The sequence below is a fragment of the Corapipo altera genome, unplaced genomic scaffold (genome assembly GCF_003945725.1).
Source record: "Corapipo altera isolate COAL_440 unplaced genomic scaffold, ASM394572v1 360, whole genome shotgun sequence".
Lineage (NCBI taxonomy): Eukaryota > Metazoa > Chordata > Aves > Passeriformes > Pipridae > Corapipo > Corapipo altera.
In genome coordinates, this window is record NW_020885015.1 from 824400 (window position 1) to 845485 (window position 21086).

Consider the following 21086-nt stretch of genomic DNA (forward strand, 5'->3'; position numbering starts at 1 on the left):
GTTGCTCGTGTCAGAAGCGGCGTTATTTGTAAATTACATGTTGAACGGCTGTACAAGATCCCGAGAAGGTTTGAACTGCAGTAGAAGGTACCTAAATTCAGAGTTGAAAGTCCAAGGTCTACATGATGCTTTGTTTTGTTAGTGCTCTGAAATGAGCGGCACAGGAGGTTTCCGCCGGCGGGACGCGCCCACCACCCCAGCGGGGTCTCCGGAGGCAGGAGAGCTGCCGAGGAGGGCGGGAGCAGCCCCGCTCGCCGGGCGTTGGGGCCACGGCCACGTCACTGATCCGGACACCTCCGCTATTAAAAGCCTTTCCCTGGGCCGGGCCAGCTTCTTCGGGAAACCACACGCCCGCGTTCGAGCCTTTGGCGGCCGCGCTCGCCAATGGGTCCGGCGGGCGCTGGCGGCGGCGGGCGGAGCGGAGGCGGGCGGGTTTGAAAGGGAGGCGCCGGCTGCCATGTAAGCGCTGTCCGGGAGCGCCGCGGCCGGCGGAGCTGAGCTGGGAACGGCCGGAGCTCCGGCCCGGCCCGGGTGCCGCCCTCGCCCCGGGCATGGTAGCGGAGCGGGGCGGCCGGCGCGGAGCGGAGCTGCCGTGGGGGCGGCCCGCGGGCGGCCTCTGGCCCATGGCCTTCATCATGATGAAAAAGAAGAAGTTCAAGTTCCGCGTGGAGCTGGAGCTGGACGAGCTTTCCTCCGTGCCCTTCGTCAACGGCATCCTCTTCTGCAAGGTGCGGCTGCTGGACGGGGGCAGCTTCAGCGGGGAATCCTCCCGGTAGGTGCCTCCGGGGCTCGCAAGCCGGGGGGCTGCGGGGTCCCTGCCCCGCGCGGGCCGCCCCTGTCCCACGGGCTCCGCTCCAGTCCCCGTCCCCCCGAGAGCCGGGGCGGTCCGGCTGCCTCCGCAGCCCCTTGGCCGCAGCTCGGCTCGGGGCGAGCCCGGGGCTCAGCCCGGCGGGCGGGAGCCCAGGGAAAGGAGGGGGCGGCTGCCCCGGGGCTTTTGGAGGCTGCTCGCCTTTCCTCTCGGCGATCGGGAAGCTCCTGTGGCACGGCGTGACACTGGGCAGACTGCCTGTCCTCTCGTCCCGCCTGCTTTGCCAGCACCAACGGCGGGAGAACAGATGTGGGAGCATTTCTAGGCTCCTCTGTCTGCGTGGCCGCTCGCTGCCTGAAGTAGTAACGTTGTAAAATAAACACTGAGGCTCTTAAACACGGAGTAACAGGGGACATGAATCCCTCAGGGATGAGGGTTGTCCCAAAGAAACAGGTCGCTTGTGCCATAATGCCTGGAGCTGTAACGCCTGCTGATCAGATGGGTAAGGGAGGGGAAGAAATTTCTTATTCCCAAGTCTGTAGTCTGAGCTGCCCACTGTGACTGTGAGTTGGGCAAACTTAGTGGTTCATTCTGTTGGACAGTGGCTTGCTGTGTTTCGTTCTGTGGATATTTACCTGGAGAGCGAAGTTCCATGAAAAAGTCCTCAATTATTCCTGGAAGTGTTCAGACCATGTGTCTTATTGACTTGGTTCATGCTCAGTTCTGCAGTGCAAATGCAGCAAGGCAAATGTCTTTTTTCTCTTTCTTTTCCTCCTGTTGTGTCTCAGCAATAGAGCCATCGTCGACCGTGTCAGTGTTCCCCGTCCATGGGTAGCGATGGGTAAATAGAATGACAGTGTGTTAATTTTTTCCAGGTACCAGGCAGAGGCAGAACCTTGTCAATAGGAAGGGTGTGCTGTGGCTTCAGGTCTGGGGAGGAGGAGACTCCCCTCCCATTACTCTTGTTCATGTTGTATGGGTTATTATATTACTTTAACATTATTATGAATAGGATTTACTGGAACATGTCTCATAGAATTCTGGGAGCAGACAGTAACAAGTCAGTGAATATTCAGTTATTTTCTTATTAAAATACTGCTGTTACAGAGCTTTCTAAATTATCTGCCTTTTATTCTGTAAATAAAATTAATCAAAGAGAATGAAGCATCAAAACGGAACCTTGGCCTAGAACTTCCTTATTTAACCATTCCATTATACTAGCATGTATAATTGAAGATTAATTTTTCTTCTGTGTGGTTGGAGGGTGTTCAACTGAACAGCGTTCTGTTCTCACTTCGTCTCCTTTCCTCAACATTTTTCTTGTGAGTGACTTCTTCATGAGTAATAGATGATGATGGCAGTCATGATTTCAGGCACTGATGTGCTATTGTTGTCCTACTCCAGCCCATACTGTCTTGAAGTCATTTTCACAGGCTGACATAAATCTTCTGGACAGGATCTCTATTTTCAAGGAGTTGGTTTCCACTAAGCAGATGGTTTTGATACATTATTGTGATCTTAGTCTTTTTAGACTTGCCTGTTTATGATGTTAAAATTAAAAGCTTGAAAGCCTACACGCATATCTTTCTGAATAGTCTATTCGAGTAAAATATGTGTGTTAGGAGGTAGTATGTATAGTAGGAAGTGTCAGTGGAACTGTGATGATGTAAAAAATTGTATGTATTGGATGTATTGTATTAGAGTCAAAGTTTAGAAATTCTTCCATTTTCTTTTTCTGAGGGTATGGCTTAAAAAATAACAGCAATGGAATGTATGCTGGTATAACAAGGTCCCTGTAAGTTTAACTCATTCCTGCTGGGCTGAGAAGTGTTGAGGTATGCTGGTAGGAAGGTAAAGAATTCTTGTGCAGTGATCCTTCAGCGCCAATGTAGGGAGTGCCTTTGCTCTTGGCTTAAGAATTAACATATGAATTTTCACAGTGGTGATTCAGCAAAGGGCTGAATAAATAAGGAAGAAATTAAGTTAACATCAGAGAGGCAGGATTTCAAAACTTGTCAGTTGCAAACTTTTTGTAGTGGCCATGCTTTTATTAGTCTCACTGTGAGCTGGCAGTTATATTCCTAAAGTAGTAATGTTTTTAGCCTTATAAAAGAAGTTTGAAGAATTCCGTTGTTTCAGAAAGTAATCTACAAACTCATTTCAAAAATTTTATAATACAGAGGAAAACTGTTTTCTTCATAGCTTTTATTTTTGTTACTGAGGTCTAGTACTCTAGCTACTAAGTTCTCAATTTGGTATCCATACACACCAATACCTTGCTGCTTCTTGCCTTAAAAAAAAAGGAGGGCAAAAAAAGGTCATAATTATAGTCTATAAACCACCTTGATATTACTAGCATTTTGCTTCCAAAGCTTGCTCACTGAGAAAGAAATGTCATAAAAACACAGGTCAGTTGCCTTGGAATAAAGGCCCATATGTAGCAACTTGTAATGAAAATGGATCGAAGCGATTGTCTTGTCAGTCCTGCGCTGATCGTGGTGTATGAATGATTAAAGCCCTGATCCTGCAAGCAATGTGATACCTACATCATCCCTCTCATCGCTGAAGTGAGATGAAAAGAAGACAGAAAAAATTCAAGAAACTGAAACATAGGGGTTTTTTCACTTGTCAGATCTTTGCTGAGAAGGAGCTACCTCCATGTTATGGAGACATGGTCTGTGTTATTGGAGACTTGTTGTCACAGTCCAGTTACTTTTCTGGCTGATACAGATGTGTGCCTGAAGTGTATAGAAATTCTGTGACCAGGTAAAACCAGCTTGTATAGTGCAGTACATAGTGATCTGGTTTGTATATAAATAGCAACCACATCACTTTGTGTTTTGGTGTTTGCATGTAGTTTTTTAGAACTCCGATTTGAAAACTTTTATTTGAAACATCCCTATGCATATTTGTGAGTATTTTCTGTAGGAAAAGAAAATTCTGTATTATAATACTAAATGCTTAATTTAGCATTATAATATTCAAAATATTCAACTGACAAAATATTCAACTTTTAAAGTAATCTGGTAGTGCCAAATACAATTTTGATCCAAGGACATTGAACAGCCAAGTAGCAGCAGTGTTTAAACTAGAAGAAATTTTTGAGAGTTTCAGCAAGAGCAGGACCCCAGAATTCTGGGGAGAATGAACGGGTTATAAGCTTTGACTCTAAAACAGGGAAAATCTTGAAGGGAGCTGTGGGAGTGGGAAGGTTTGGTTTGGTTGTTTTAGCAATTCCTGCCCTCCCCTTTTTGAAATTGCTTTCCAACCTGACTTCTGGATCTTTACCACTGTATTTTTAGATTTTATAAACAAAGGTGGGTTTTCAGCAAATAGATTGCAAAGTTATGCTAACATTTTCATTTAGCAAACTTTCCTAGCTTAAGCCTGGTTTCCTGTATAATGAGACATCTTTCTAAATTTCTGTCTTTCCCAGGGCCAATGACACGAGATCTCTCTTTGAAATTGGATACATTAATGCCAGACACTTGTGCAGATTCCATGATTCTGTGTGTCTATACACTGCCTGGTCATAAAATATCATGTACATAATGTCTAATGCACCATGAAAGGATGGGAGATTATTTCAGGGAAGAAAATTACACCCATGAATATTTTGAACAGGAAAAAATACTATTTTAAGGTACTTTAAAATAGACCAAATACTAAACATATTTATTCATGGCCATTTTACTGTAGACATAAATATAAAACAAGTAGGCTTTCTGCAACTGCCCTCATTTTAACGGGCTGAAGAAATAATTGATGGGCCTCTAGAGTAGGTAACTGCTCATAGGCTGAGCTGTTGCTCAATCAGCAGCAAATGAACAGATGGGATATGCAGAAATCAAAGAAATTTTGGAAAGTAAAGGATCTTATTTCTTGAGGGTTACTTTCAACACTGTGCTGTATAGATTTAGGTTACAGGAGCTGTAAGCCTGGTAGTTCCATTTTTAGCTTGGTTTCCAGCTGCACCTCACTCAAGGAAAGACTTGTTGGTTGGTGTGTTCTTCTGACTGCAGTCTTCAATTTGGTCGTATTCCCCTGCCTTTCAGGTCTGATTTCTGACAATTTAGACTGCTGATGTTTCTCTCTTCATTCTTTTACACAGCAACATTCTAAACTAAGAAGCTGATTATGATTGGTATCTGTGACAGACAGATTCAGGGTGGCCAAGAACTATAAGTTTTTCATGAAAACATTTTATTTTGCAACAGATTCCAGGGATGTGGGGTCTTTTTTTATGTACAGCACATTCTTGAGTCCTGAGAGGAAGTCTCAGATCTTCCATTACTTCCATTAATATATTCTTATTCCTCATAGATACAGGCTAGAGCATATAATTGTCTTCTGCAGAAACTGATTTCTTATCTTCCAGATAATAAGTACTTCTTATTTCTAGTGATGCTTGGCCACCTTCTTCTCAACTGTCTAAAACTACATCTATTTTTTGTAGGAAGTACATTTTCTGCCTCACTGGGCTCTTCAAATTGCCTTTTAACCATTCTTTTCCCAACTGCTGCTATTGCATTTGAAAGGAAAATTATCTCCTGATAGTAACATAGGTTAACCGGCTCTCTGTTTTTAAATAATAACACTTGTTAGAAAAACATACCTGTCATGTGGAATCACTACCCTTATCACTCTGATCTTCCTGCCTGATGTATAAATTCTGCTGACAGTCTTCAGAGCTGGATAATGCTCCTTCTGATAGCTTTTTCAGCTGTAACTGGATTTGCAGTTGGATAACCTGAAACAAAATAAGTTATAAAGCACTGTAAGGAATATTGGCAGTGGGATAAAAATCCTGTCTTGCAATTCTGTAGGTGCTCTTTTCAGATTGTCGAATGTCCACTTAATGTTTTTTTCAGTTGTTAAGAGACACTTGATTAAACAGCTTCCAGACCTTGTCCTCTGTGAAGAGGAAAAGGTAAGAAGGGGAAGTTCTCTACACAAACTATAACTTTTTTTTTTCCAGGATGTAATTTCTTTGTACCTCTTCAGCCTTTCAGTAATAGTTACCATAAAATGTGTTTAGTCAACTGATTTGGAGAATATGCTTGAGAAGGATGAAAGAATTAATCAAAGGAGTGAAAAGTTTAAAATTAGGTCAGAAGAGGGTCATCTTTGGGCTACTGTAGGAGGAAAAATGTTTTTACAGTTTGCATTTTGCATGGGGCATAACTGGTTATTGCAGATATGAAAAGAGCTTAATCTTGTGAGACTTGTGTTACTGTAATTGTAAGTACTGGTAAGAGATACAACAACAGCTAACTTGTCACAAACAAGTTCCTGATAAGAGATGCACGACAGGCATCTGTTAAACAGGGAGGAGTGGTGGGAAAAGCTTTCATGGTTAAGGTGCCTGGCTTGTGCAGAATAGGCACCCTGGTTTAAAAGAGCTGGTGAGGGTTTGTTGGTTTGTTTGTTAAACCTGACCCCAGCACAGTACATGGAGCACAGTATTGCCATTTACAAGCACTAGAGAGCCTGATTGCCTTCATATTTTAAGGACTGTTTCTGTTCATGGAATAATCTCGGGCAAAGGGGACTGCTAGAGATCATGTAGTCCAACTGCCTGATCAAAGTAAGACTAACTTCAGTTCGATCAGGAAGCTCAGAGCTTTGTCCTGTCAGCTTTAGAAAATCTGTAAGAATGGAAATTACAGTTTTTGTAGGCAACCTGTCCTTCTGCTCCACCACTTTTATTGTGAATGGTTTTCCCCTCATTTTATTGGAATTTCTCTGGTTTTTGGAATTTCTCTTTTCTCTGCTCCCCACTAAGAAACATCTGACTCCATCTTCTCTCTAACTCAGCAGAGAAGGCTGAAGATGGCAATTAGATCTTCTTTCACCTCATCTTCAGACTGTAAAAATCCCATGGTCCCAAATTCTCCTGCATCAGGTCCTTCATCCCCCTCATCCCTGACTCCAGACTACCATCTTACACCCCTGGACCTGCTTCAGTTTTTTAGTGTCTGTCTTCTGCTGAGAATGCCCCTAAACCAGGCCGGGTGCTGCAGATACAGTCTCACAAGTGTTCAACAGAGGGGAACAATCACTTCCTTTGACTTGCTGACTACAGTTTTTCTAATGCAGTTTGCCCTTCACACTTCTAATTCCCTTCTATGTCTCTTCATTTGCCTGTAACCAGCAGTTTTTCATCCATGTGATGAAGACTTTATATATATTTTATAAGGAATTCTTGAAATGAAGTGTTGCTAAAGTTGTAACTTGTTTATTATGAGTAAAAACATGTGGCATAGAAAATGATTGCTCTGTTTGAGTTTTGCATGTACTAACAGCAAATTAACTGGGGAGCTGTAAACAAGTGGAGCTCTTCCTGCAGAGCAGCTGTTTGCTTACTGCTGAAATTTGTGAAACATTGAAGCTCTGTTTGTAAATGACTGGTTTTGTTCAAGTTTTTAGCAATGCTTAGGAAAAATGGGTTTTTGTTGGAGAAAATCCATGTTCTTATATGCCCAGGCATGGGGGAAACACAGAGTATTAAAGGAAAAGTAAACTGTATTTCTTCCTGAATAGAAGAAACACAGAATTCCCAGTCCTGTCATAGGAGCCATCAGCCCATCAAAAGTCCATCTACACAAGCCCAGGGACACAGAGGCAGGTGGGGAACTGAAGTTATGGGCTTAGACAAAAGGACACCCTGTCCAGGCCCCTCCTAGGGCTGTCTCAGGAGAACCTCAGCCCCATTGTCCAGGCAGGAAACCCATCATGTCAAACTAACACTGAAGCAATTTTTGGACTGAGGGGAGTTGCTGCATATGAGACACATCATGGGATACAGGGGAAGAGGCTTATTATGGGACATTTGGGGGAGGAACTAAAAGTGGAAGAAGGGATGAGTTTAAGTGATTTGATGAGGAACAAGTGTGGGAAAAACAGGGAGTTAAGGGGATAAAAGGGCCAGTTAGATGTAAATAGTTTGCTGGTTGGTACATTTGCCTAATCTGTTTCTAATCAGTAATGTCTATTGTATTTTCATACTGAACTACATTCTAACTCTTTCTTGGGGGAAGGGCTCTCTGTTCAATGTGTATAGGAGCGTGGGAGTCTGAGTACCAGCAACTGGAGTCACGGTTTGGTGACACAGGGCCTGGGTGTCTGTGGTGCCAGCAAAAGGAGACCTGAGTGAGCAGACTTAAGTACCAGCCATGGGAGTGGGACTGTGGGTCACAAGACCTGTGTGTCCTCTGTGCCAGTAGCTGGCCTGGGATCATGGGACAGAGCACTTAAGGGCCAGGAACTGGAAAGCAGAGATGAGTTAAAGCCAATGCAACCCACAGGGGTGGGACTAGGAGTCAGAGACCTGTGTGCCTGTGGAGTAAATGCAGGTGTGTGAGTATGCAAATGCCATCAGGGATCAAGCTGGACTAGCTGTGGAGCAGGTGCTGTAGCCTGGGAGCCATATATATCTCTATATATCTATATCTATATATCTCCACAGATATATATGATATATGTATCTCTGGCAGAGCTCTGTAGTGCTCAGCTGGGGAGGAGAGTGGGCTGGCTGCCTGCGAGTGCCTTGTGTGCGTGTGACCTGTGTGTGTGTGCTGGCTGTGGGTGCTTACCAGGAATACATCTTCAGCCTTGCTGCTGGTGGGATCTGGAGAGCGGAGCTGCAGCAGCCACACTTCTCTCAGGCCATCTTATCAACATGACATATTTTCTCCTTGTTTACAGCATTTGAAATTTAGTCAATGTGGAACTGTCCCTCTAAAGAAAAAATAATTTGTTAAACTGATGATAAACTATGCTTTGGAATCACTTTTTCTTACAATATCTGTTAATTGAATTTATTCTTTGTTACTTATTACTGACAGCATTCATTAAATCACACCAAAGCACTACAATCCAGTACGTTTCTGAATGAATCTTAGTAGCTAAGATACGTTTTTGATTAAGAAAACAACTGGTTTTGCTTTGCATGTGGTAAAGTGACTGGAGGCTCATAGGAAGCTGACTCAGAGCGGAAAGCTTTCCCCAGCAAAGCTTTCCCAGTGTGTCTGTAGCACAGCTGCCAAGAAGTTATCTGAGTTCGTTTCCATAGTAACCAATCAATACAGCTGTTTATTTTCTAAAGGCCTTGCACTTCAACTAAGAATCTTATAAAGTTAGATGTTATTGTTTAAGTTAAATGCTCTGATTATTTGACCTTTTTTTTCTTTTTTTCTTCCAGCATGATGGGAATAGGTAGCTGATACTCTTCTTTAGTAAAAATTTACTTTAATTAAAATATGTCAAAATGTTCTGTTATAAAATGGAATTAGAAGAATGTTCAGTGGGAGTGGGGGCAGTTGGTTCGGTTTTGTTTTGGATTGTACAAGGAAAGTACAGAAAAGTTTGCGATGTAAAACATACCAGATAAATGGTAGTGGGTGTAGGGAGTATGTTCCTTTTAGGTCACATGCTTGAATGTGACTCAGTGTCGCATCATCAGAATCTGTTAGTCTGTTGTGGTCGTTAAACTGACTCATTTTAGGCAGGCTAGTTTATTCCTACCTTAGGAGGTCACAGTGCCAGTGAGCACTGTGCTGGCTGTCTCAGCAGCAGAGCACAGGGAGCTTTTGTGAGTGCCCTGCAATTCTTTGCTTTTCCATAGGTTTGATGAACTCTGACTTCAACTTATGCAAAACCATAGAATTTGATCTGTTAAAGACATCAAGCTGGATCTTCAATAATAAGCTACTGCAAGAAGTTAATATAAAACATAGCAATGTATGCATTAGAAAAACTGAAGAGAAAAAGGATAAATATCACTTTAATATGTTAAGACTGTACTTCAGTGATTAGAGTGGTAGAAGAAATTATCTCAGTTTCTTCTCCAAGTTTTGAGTTTAGAAAGATCGGGCTAGAAAGGAGCTGTTGATCACTGAGGCAGGTCCCTCAGAATCACAGTCCTTACATGCCGTTATTGACAAACTGGCCAACCTTGCTGTAAAATACAATAAGGTTTTTTTGCTGCTTCTTCTCTTATTTGAAGGCTGAAACTTGCTCTGTGATTTGAGACCTTTTAACTTTCAGTTTTAAGTGGGTGTTTGGTTATACTTTATTTTGGTCCTAACCACTTTTCATTTGACTTAAAGTTATTTGGTCTCTCAAGTGTTTGAAACACCAGTATATTTTTATTATATGCAATTTTTTCTTTTAAGATACTAGAGTTTTCCTGTACCTGTTCATTTTGGAGTCTATTCTTGCTTTGTTGGCCCAACAGAATAACGTGTTCTATCTGAACCTTACAAAATGACATTAATATAGCTGAAAGCATTCTACATTTTTGCCTTTTTCTCAGCTGCATCATACTGGCAGACTGCTATCCTCCTGTGAGGAACAAATCCATTCAGATATGTCATCTTGCTCTCAAATGGCAATCTGCGTATATAGCTGAAATTCTGGTTTGCCCCAAGTTCATTACGTTGTGTCTGTTTATTCCACATCATGTCCTTTCTGCTTTTCCAAGTCTCAAATGTAACTAGTTCTGCTTGTATGATGCTCCCTTTCTCTGTATTAAAAAACTACTTGTCAAAGACGCTATCTTGAGCACAGAGCAAAGCTCAGTGACTTGGAAGACAGTGCCTGAGAGCTAATGTTCAGGAAAACTTCAGTCTCCCAAGGCAAACTGGAGAAATTATGGTCTCATTCTTCTGCAAAAACACATGGCTGTTTAATTTTTCTGGAGGTCTTATATTGTGTTCAAGGTTTGAAGCAGCTACTAGTCAAAGAGAAGAATGGAGGATTATTATTATTCAGGCTTTGGAACACAATTTGCATGAAGTGATGATTCTACAAACAGTGGAAACAGTGTTTGTTCTTGAGCTGTCTTACTGCAGTTAATGGTTCTGAATGTATATGACACTACTACTAAGTGTATGCTCTCTATTTGCAGGGAGGTGGTGCAAGCAAACTGTGTCCGCTGGAAGAAAAAGTTCTTATTTATGTGTAAAATCAGTGCCAGTGCCACAACAGGGATTCTGGATACTTGCACGTGCAGGGTGTCTGTACGGAAGGTAAGTAGCTCTTTTCCCCTCCTCTCCTCTTTCCTTGCTCCTTCTTCACTTGTTTTAATTTTGGAATGTCTGATAAACTTCACAGGGTAAATTTTAGCTGCAACCATGTCAGGTATTCCTTTTGTCAAAATTTCGTGGTAATGTTATGAATTACCTTACTTTGACTAATTCATGGGGGTTTTATGTTCTTTTTGAAAAGAACACTTTTTTTCCAGCAGGGCATCAAAGGAATCCCTCATCAGTGTTTATAAAGTTATCAAACTTTATAAAGATTGATACTTCCATCAAGCAGCAATAAGCTTAGAGGCCTCGAACTATGCTAACTACCAGAATTTTGTACACAGCACGTCCTACCTTTGGGGCCAGACCTTTGAAAAGCCAAATGGCATCAGGCAATCACTATTCCCCCTCTCCAGGATGACAGTCTCCTGCTGGCATGCACCAAAGGCATTATGAATACTAAGTTCTAAATGACAACAACACAGTCTAGCATGTGTGGTGAGGTATTTTAAAACAAAGATTAGTATCTGCTTTTCTAAAAAAACCAACCAAACAAAACAAAGGAAAATCATGAGTCAGTATCTTTAATGGCTTAATGGTGTGTCTTTTTTCCTTTTTTTTTTTTCCTAGGAATTAAAAGGAGGAAAGGCATATGCAAAGGTAAATTGAGACGTAGGTAATTTTGCCTACAGATAAGCTTTTCTTTCTTGTCCTTTTATGCCCTTTTAAAGTAATTCCAGAATAGTACTCGAATACCTATGATTTCATTATGTGCATTATAGTGACACAGTGCTGTTGGAACTCTCTATCAGTGCACTTAGAAAGTATATAACAATATTATACCACCATTTTTTTTCTTTCAATTTGATATGTGGAAAGAATTAAAAATAGCAGGAGTTTACATTAAAAAATAAAGAAAACTCTCCTCATTATCCTTCTCTTTGGGTACTTTAACTTTTTAACTGAAAACAGAACTATGCTGAATTTGACAGTCAAAGTTAGTTTTCTGCTTTTTGCCTGGGGCCACTCCCTTTAATTGGCATCCTCTCTGCTTGGCAGCAGAGAAACTGCTGTTGAGTGTTATTCAGTGTTGGATGCTGCAAGTACCTTCATTTAGTCATATGCTTACCGATAACTTTGTCATTTTCTCTTAACAGCTGGGATTTGCAGATCTAAATCTAGCAGAGTTTGCTGGATCGGGAAATACCACTCGTCGCTGTTTACTGGAAGGTTATGATACCAAAAATACAAGACAAGACAACTCCATTCTCAAAGTAATTTGTTTCTTTTATCATACTTAAAGTAATAAAGCAGAGAACAAGTGGTACTACTGAGCACTTAATGAAATTTAAAACTTATTTGCTGAACCTCTTTCTAGAAGGAGAGCTATTTAAAGTAAAAACAAAAGCGTTGTTTAGAGACAATCTTTAAAATCCATGCAGTCAAAAATACAACTTGTCCTACTCTTTGAAATGGAGCTGGATAGCTGTAAAAGAAAAGCTTTCAAAAGGTATTCTAATGGTAGCTGAAAAATGAACAAGTTAATACATTATATCTTTAAGACTGGGCAACTTCCTGTGCATCTTTCTGAGAGTGAATCTGTTAATTGGCTTATTTATGCATACGGCAGCTTCAACACCTCCATGACTCCTGGGGCTTTTCTGTTTTCTATTTAATAGTAATTGATGTAACAGTTGGTGAGGATTGTTGCAAGAAACCTCCTCTGCCATCCTCTTCCATTATTCCATGGAGTTAAAAAAATTGAGTAAGCTCCATAAACATGAAAATAATTCCTTAGACAATGTTTCAAGTAATTTTAAAAAAAATTAATTTTCCTACTGAGACACTAGGCTGAGTTTCCCATATTATTCAGTATGCATGCACTTTCTGATTTCTTTGATGGTCACAGGCTGTGTCCAGAACACTTGTAATTGATGGCTTTGACCTGGCTCAGAAGCCTTCTCAATGCACTGTGTCCTATGGCTTATTTACCTGGGGTGGTTTTGCTGGGTCTGATGTCAGCACAACCCATTCCTGTAAAGCAGCAGTTTGCTAAACACCCTCAGCAAAGAACATACTTCAACACCCACTGTTCTAAACAATATTCTGGTTGCTCATTAATGTTTTAGATTTCTTGTCTCTGTTTTTCCCTTGAAGCCATCTTAACTATTAATGATTTTAAGATTCTCCTTGATCTATGTGTCATTTTCAGAATCTTGTACACGTAACTATGTTACTTTAAATGCTATTTTGTGTTGTTTGCATGCCTACTAAGGAAAAAAATGTAACTTTTTGGTTAAGTGTGACAGTTTGCATGTGTGATGATGGCATTGTACTTTACTTAAATTTAATATTTGTGGCAAGTGTAACTTAGTGACATGACCATGTATGTGTCACCGATCAATTTTTTTTTCTTACAGTGGGTTTTGTTTCCTTAACATGTAGGTTTTGATCAACATGCAGCTAATGGCTGGAGACCCATGCTTTAAAACGTAAGTTTGTTAAAAGTCTAAAGAAAAAAAACTTAAGGAAAACTGTTCCTGCAGCAACTTTATATAAAGGGACTTGATACAGGGTGATCTGACTAATACTTGTGTTTGGAAAACGCGCTGTTACACCTTTTATTCACAAGTCTCTTAAGATTTTAAAAGATTCTTTTGGGAAAAAAAAACACAACAGAAGTGTGATATGACTTAATACAAGAGAAAGCACTTACAGATGTTTAGTTAGCAAAGACATATGCAACCTAATAAAATTGCAGGAGGTAACATCTGAGGGGGGAGGTAGCTAGGAAAATACACTGCTACATATTGAAGATACTCAGTCTCATTGTCCTTAATCTGTAGTTAGGGAAACATAATAGTTTTGCAATGGTTTTGCACCAGTCTAACTTAGGTGATTCACCATAGGAACTCTTCAGTGTCCCCTTGCACTAAGAGAACACTGCAGAGTCTCATCTTGTGCTTACTGAATAAATACCAAGAGGGTGTTATCTGAATTTGTTTGATTGGGCAAAACTTTTCTGTATCCTTAGTTATTTAGCACCTCTTTTACTTTAGAGCAGCTTTAGTAAATTTACTTTAGAGTCAGACCTGTTAACAAATACATCACTGGAACCAATAAGCAATTTCTCAAATGCAACAAATCATTACTCTTGTATACTAATAAAATGATGTGTTTCTGTTTTTTTACCGGCTAGTACTGAAGGAGTTGAAATTAGTACTTAAATAGCTTTCTGGTTCCCTAGGAAAAAACCTCTAACTCCAGTTATTCAGACTTGGCATTTTCTGCCAAACTGGTGATATAACCATTTCCTGGAACATAAACTTTCAACACAACAGAACAAAAAATTTATCTAATCCAGATGTCCTTTGTAGAAGGCAAAATAAGCCTCAAAACAGTTTCACAATCTGGAATCAGATACATATTTTATGAAGAAGCCTAGAAGGCTTGATGTTTGATCTGGGATGGCATCCCTGAAAGCATTCAGCTCTTGCTTTCAGAAGTATGTTAGGCAGTTAAATCACACAAGCACTGTATTTCCAGTAGTGCTTTTTTTTCTTTCTCTCTTTACTTTCAAACATAACATAAGAGGGGATATGTTACTGTACATAAAGACAGTGACTAATTTATTGAATATGTCAGATCTAAAAATGTCAACAAATATCCATTTGTTTGCAGACCAACATTCTGTTCCCAAAGTAGAAAATAACAAAGCATTAAAAAAACTGTAGGCAACATCTTGAAATATATTTTGATTGTATTGCTTGCAAGAGAAGATTGCTTTCACTTTGTCATTTTCTATTAGTTTCTTTTGCACTAGCCAAACACAAACTTAGAGGTTTTATATCCCTTTGGATCTTGGTATTAGCTTAAACAAGCATTTAAGCTTTATTAAAAGTTTTTTAATATTGAACCAAAATTTAAATAAATGTCATACATGATGCTTTTTTTATTTTGTAGGAGGTAAAATTTAGAGGGGAATACATAGGCCCCTTTGTTAGGAGTGGAAGGGTTACCAGCCCAGAATCTCCTCCTGTACTGTGACAGATGAAACAAAGCCAGGAGTACATCACAGCACACAGGCAACTTGGCCAACTGTCACATTGTGCACGTTTGGGATTTTTTTAATTTATCATCTTGTCATGCATTCCATGAAGTACTGAATTACATATATTCTTAGCATGTAAACTATCCTGTGATTCATACACTTAAAAAAAAATAAGAACTTCAAAATAAAGACATATCACTCCCCCAAATCATGAAAAAAGGAAAAGCCCCTCCCACGATCCCCAGAAGCCTGAGGGCTGAGCAGATGGATTCTGTAAAATGTCCTTAAGCTCAGTAGAAAAAGCTTTTTTTTTTTTTTCCTTCAATAGGGGACTAGAATTGTAGGTCTGTTAACTTGATGCTCAGTATGAATTATGCCAACTTACTTGAAAGAAGAACTATGTGTTAATCAATTTGGAGGGATTGCAACAAAAGTACAGCAAATCTGAACCACCTTTTTCTTACAGGCCTCCTTCCACAGCAACATCTATAGCAATTGCTGGAGAATCAGAATCTTTGCATGAAGACAGGAAAGGTGGAGAAAACTTAAAAGTAGCACATCTGGGTGTAGCAGGTAAATAATAATGCTCTTAATTTCTCAGTGTTTTAATAACTGGCCTCACAGCTTCAAGGAGATGTACAGAATACTTCGAATCTTAAAGGGATGCTGACAGTTGGCCCACAAAGGAACCTTCTTACATGGCTTATTAGTTTCTACTCCAAACACAGGTGAAGCTCTTAACCACAGTTAATTTTCTAGACAGAAAACATCTGGCACAACATTCTACTATGATACTAGAGAAAGCATGGTCACCTCTTTAATGTTGACACTGTAGACAAATCTAGAACTACGTTTCATACAAATCTTTCTAACTCTGGTTGTTCTCTGTTTTACTCAGATACATATTATGATTTTTTTTTTTTAAGGAATGCATATTCATTAACATACATGGTATTTTTGCAGCACTTGAATCTCCAGAAGGTTTGCAGAAAACCAGTGTCAAATCTCTAATCCCTCTGGGAAATCTGAGTTTTGAATCTAATCAAGATTACAGGCAAAATAGTAGTAAAGCTGGCTTTAGGAACACTATCTGACTTGGGTATGTTGCAGATATCTCATCAAAGAGTGCCTCTGTCCCAGATGAACTTGGTGCATGTGGACATTCCAGAACATCAAGCTATGCAAGTCAGCAATCAAAACTGTCAGGTAGCTGTTAATAATTTTGTTACAAGTTGTTGGGGAATTATTTACTTTCACAGGTTTAGACAGTAGACAATAAATATACTTTATGTTTAAAAAGATTTTGAAGTTGAAAGCTTTTTCCTAGGACCTTCAGATGTGCTGAGGGTAACACTTTTTCCCTTCTTAAAATCACAATGAACGATCTCTTCTGATGCCAGAAAGCTTTTTGCCCTCGTTCCCTTCAACTAACATATCTGAATGAGATTTTCATGTCTTCCATATGTAAAAACAACTTGCAAATAGAGACGTAGCTCTAAAAGCTGAAGGGAATGACATTTGCCATGATATTTGATATTTTTTATGAAGTAAGAGTTATTTAGAACAAAAAGAAAATGGCATGTGCTAGAATTCAAAACCTGAATTCCCTAGTTTATGTATGCACATACATTCATAGGGCTTTTGAAGTCTCTTGATAAGAAGACAAAACACAAATTCTGCTTTCAGGATGGACCTTGGCTGTCAAGAACATACCTAACCCAAATCTCCTGCATTTTTCCAACAGGATATAGCACATGTCACTCTAGATCATCCAGTCTGTCTGAACTCTGCCACAGGAGGAACACCTCAGTGGGGAGTACCTCAACGGGAACTGGAAGTATTCTAGAGCCATGTGAAGAGTCTGAGCCAAAAGTAACTGAAGCTAATATTGATACATCTCCTGAAGATGCACCATCAGAAAAACAATGCAGGTACACTTAACGTGAAGGCATTATCTAGCAGAAGTAAAACACAAATTACTTCTAAGAGCTCTAAATATATTTATTTTTGCAGACATCCTGTAAAGCAAGATTCTGTGGAGTCACAGCTAAAGAGGGTTGATGCTACCAGAGTTGACGCTGATGATATAGTTGAAAAAATACTTCAGAGTCAAGACTTCAGTTTAGAGTCAAGTGCAGAAGGTATGGAGATAAATAAGGAAGCTTAGAAAAAACTGATGTACATTACAGGCCGCAGGAAAATCCACTCTCTTCATAGTTCCTGTTGCTTGTAATCATAAGGACTGTGCACATGGATCACTACATTTTCTGCTTCACTCTGTCTCCCAGAAGTCTAACAACCCTTACATGAGTCAGGGAGCTTTCCCAGGCAATTACTTTAAGCCTAAAAAGAGCAGGTGCAAATCTACAACAAAAGTAGTTCCTCCAACCTACACCATGTGAAGTTTGGTTCTTCATTAATTGACATATTTGCATCTGAAAGCATCAGCTACAGAACTAGTAGATTCAAAATTACTTAGTGTTCGGTAAGGCAACATATAGCTAACACATTTTAATTCACTTGCTTTTTAGAAGAAGGTTTAAGATTATTTGTGGGCCCTGGTGGAAGCACTTCTTTTGGAAGCCATCATCTACCTAACAGGTATGTAACCTAAACAACTAATTCATAGACAATACTAAATAAAAATGCATCTTACACAGCAATTATCTTTATCTATATTCTTGATCTTTGTATCTTTTTATTTTGCATAATTTCAAAGCACCAAAAGAACTAGATTGTCAGCTTTTAAAACAGAACACACAGATTAGTTCCAAAACAGAATCAATGTGTCAGCCATAAGAATTGTAACTTCCAGACCTCCTGCAGAATCTCAGTTCCAGAGTTTTCAGATATGAGCAATGTTTCCGTATCAACACAGGAAACAGACACCAGTTTCAAATCTTAGCTCTCTAGCCTTTCCACTGGAGTGGAAAGTTTTAAGTGTTTTAACATCTACCTTTACAGTCTCAAACTTGTATGTCTTCCTGATAACAAGCGTAATTTTCTTCAGTTTGGTTTTTCTCATGAATCCTGTTTCCATTTGTTACATGGTTTGTTTCAATGGTTTGTTTCTCTTTCAACTATCTGCAGCCCTGTACCCGCTCCTTTGATAATCTGCTTCAGATTATCTTCCTGTAGTTGTTTCAGAACAAGAGACATTTTTTCTTCTCTAAACCCTCTTCAGATACTCTAATATGTGACTCGACCTGAATGTATTAATCTTTTCAGATGAGAAGCATGAGAAACAGGCAAGAATATGCTCTAATACCATGTTTCTACAGTCCAATATAACTCAACATTTTTATCTCAAGAAATTAGCACATCATTAGTATTTCAGCAGTTATTTATGAAGTTAGGTATAAAGGCAGCTAGTAATGTGTTGAAAGTAATAAAATAATTGCATTTGATACGTGCAAGCAATCCTGATGTTTAAAAGATAATTTTAAAAAAAAGGCTTATCTGCAAACTGAACACACCAATGTTTATCTCAGATAACGTGTTTGAGTACAGAACACACTTCTGTAGTATAGAGAGGTCTGTCCTAATTTAGTTACCACAACAGGCCAGGCACACTACTAAGCTAAGGCAGGGCTTGCCCCATTAATTTTTTACACGGTACTGCAATTTGCTGTGGAAAACCATCCACTATGGTCTGTCATGTGGAGGGTTTTTTTTTTACAATGCATGAACAAAAGACTGGAAGATGTTTTTCTTGTATTCTAATGTAAGATAACTATCACTTACTGGTTCTTTAGATAATTTATCTGTTTATGTATAAATTTGTATTAAAAGTATTAGCTGCATATGATATACCTGTGGGGAGGGGTATCCTAAAGGTCATGTTTAAGAAATTATAGAGAAGTCCAACAGTAACTTCTTTTTCAGTAACATTACTTTTCATTCTCTATTTTGGCTTCAGTATAACAAAAAACACTTTAATGCATTAAACTGTAGGTGACTCAGTGGTATGATAATAATCACCTTTCACATTTAGCTGTTTGGTTGGGGGGGTTGCTGGGGGGTTTTTGGCTGGGTGTTGATTGGGTTGATTAAACAATAAAACTGCTGATCTGTGATATTTGCTGTTTAGCTTCCATTTAAATTGACATTGAACTAATTTCTTTCAAACTTTCAGAGTAGGATCTGGAGCATATGAGCAGGTGGTGATAAAACGCTGAACTAGAATGACAAACGAGGAAAACTTTGAGCTCTGGTGTTGATACTTCTGGTTTTGTTTGCTCTGTTGCAAGAGTTGAGAAACACAAAATTAACTCAATGTGATATTTTTCTGAAAAGGAATGGAATGCCTCTTGCTCCTAGAGCATCATCTTCTGTGGTATGAAGGGAATGTTTAACTGTGTATACCTTGTGAGAGCACTTGGACTGTTTTTGTAAGCTCTATCTGATGTTATTGGGATTAATTTTGTGTGAAACATCTTTGGAAGCATGATGAAGCAAGTCCCATTTCGGTATTTTATACAAGAGATCACTTGTGGTGATGTACTTTGTTCATGACTGCATTAGAAAAGAATCTTCTGAAAGTTGGTCTTAAATGCACCTCAAAAAAGTAATTACTCAATTTGATTCTACCTGCCACTGTAGTCTTATAGAGGCTAATTACTTCTATCAAGTCAGTCATTATCAAGCCAATGTTGTGGCCTCCACAAAACAGCTCAGCTATGTTTTAACAGAACTAAAAGCTTAGGAGTACTGAGCACAACTTCATTGTAAGGTTGAACAGCAGAAGTGAACTCCACACACATTTAAAAAAAACCCCACCAAAACTAAATACATCTAAACCAGCCAGTAATCAATTGTGTTAACTGTAAATCAAGTCCACAGGTTTAAATGCATCAAACGTGACATGTTTTTTGTTCAAGTGATGAAAGAAGTGGGAATCCACATCAAAACACTAAGGCACAGAAGAGTTTTAGCAAGAAAGCTGGCTTGATTGTTACATCTGGAGGACAGACAGAAACTCACTCCAACAATGCATGAACATTAAGATTCAATGGGATGGTACTGTTTACAAACCTAGTCAGTAGTTTACTACCACTTACATTTTTTTTATTGTAGCTTAATCCTTCACAGTTAGTGCTTTGCTTGTGTTTTGAATGTGCCTTGCAGGATTGGGGACATACAGGGAGATTAAATAATTTACTAAGAATTTAAGCTTTAAAACTAGGTAAACATCTATACTATTATTATTATAACTTGTTAAGAGAAGCACTTTATTGTAGACATGCTCTGCACTCTGAAAAAGTTTTAGTGTGCAACATCTTTGTTGAACACTTCCTTCTTCACTATCTGTCCACTGTTGCATTAAAGTCAATGTACTGTATTTAAATTTGCACAAGTAGTGACTTGCCTGACAGGCAAGAAAGATCTCTTTAAATTTTCACTGAGAATAGGAAAGAATCCATTTTTAAAGGGATATGTTAGGTGACACGTGTAATTAATTGTAAACTGCAAATGGCTTTAATTTTGTATGTTTAGTGGTTCTGTTTATCAGTAAGGCTTGGAATAAATAAAAATAGTGTGGCCACTTTTGAAAGCTCAGAATGCTTCAAATTCTGCTCAGCATGATGTTTGACACCTTTTATTGAAATAGAAGTAGGCCATATTTAATAGGTTAAATCAGAAGAAGCAGACTGTTTTCTAGAAATCCATACCAGAATTATTAAACCAATTTTTATTTGTATTTTTAAGGAAATCTCAGATTTTAAAGCTTGAGTACTGTTATTGAATATGAAGAATATGAGCAATTTCTCAGTTTCGGTACTTAAATACTTTTATTTCCTACTGTTAATTATAATCTCTTTAAAAGATTTAATGCAAAGATTCTATTCTAGCTGCTGTTAATAGAAGTGTGGTATTATCCATTTCTGTTCTCCACAGGAATTTTAAACAGAAACTACTCAACTGCTAGTATACAACTATCTGTTAGAACGTTATAGCTTCCTTTCCTGTCACATAACTAACTCGTACCAAAATAATCCTACTGCAAGCGAACAATGCAAGAAATTTGAGTACGTTATTTGCTTTGTATATTTGAATACATTATTTGCTTTCAGTACTCTTACTACACTTGTTGACAAATCTATTAAAACCTTTAGTAGCTAGATGGTAACTCATTTAGGTTTACTAGGAAAACTACATATAGTTTGAGGAAAACTACATATAGTTTGAGGAAAAC

The 21086-nt window shown here is 39.1% G+C and overlaps 1 protein-coding gene across 2 annotated transcripts; it reads left to right on the forward strand.

The window, feature by feature from the left end:
• Window positions 1-546: 546 nt before the first annotated feature.
• FAM102B (family with sequence similarity 102 member B) lies at window positions 547-19339 on the forward strand. Of its 2 annotated transcripts, none has more exons than XM_027667623.1 (11): window positions 547-772; window positions 10719-10839; window positions 11470-11499; window positions 11997-12113; window positions 13285-13331; window positions 15357-15463; window positions 16001-16096; window positions 16635-16821; window positions 16904-17031; window positions 17422-17491; window positions 19031-19339. In XM_027667623.1, exons 1-11 carry the CDS (start codon window positions 552-554, stop codon window positions 19044-19046), a joined length of 1140 nt encoding a protein of 379 aa, XP_027523424.1. In that variant the 5' UTR covers window positions 547-551; the 3' UTR covers window positions 19047-19339. The 2 variants fall into 2 exon arrangements, with proteins under 2 accessions (XP_027523424.1, XP_027523423.1); XM_027667622.1 differs by having other exon boundaries at window positions 551-772; window positions 19026-19339.
• Window positions 19340-21086: the final 1747 nt, after the last annotated feature.

What these genes read in the sequence shown, in the direction of transcription:
- FAM102B (XM_027667622.1), top strand. Translation starts at nt 552, where the DNA reads ATGGTAGCGGAGCGGGGCGGCCGGCGCGGAGCGGAGCTGCCGTGGGGG. An exon ending in CCATCAGAAAAACAATGCAG is followed by an intron (nt 16,822 to 16,903) that starts GTACACTTAACG and finishes TTATTTTTGCAG; the next exon opens with ACATCCTGTAAAGCAAGATT. An exon ending in TTTAGAGTCAAGTGCAGAAG is followed by an intron (nt 17,032 to 17,421) that starts GTATGGAGATAA and finishes CTTGCTTTTTAG; the next exon opens with AAGAAGGTTTAAGATTATTT.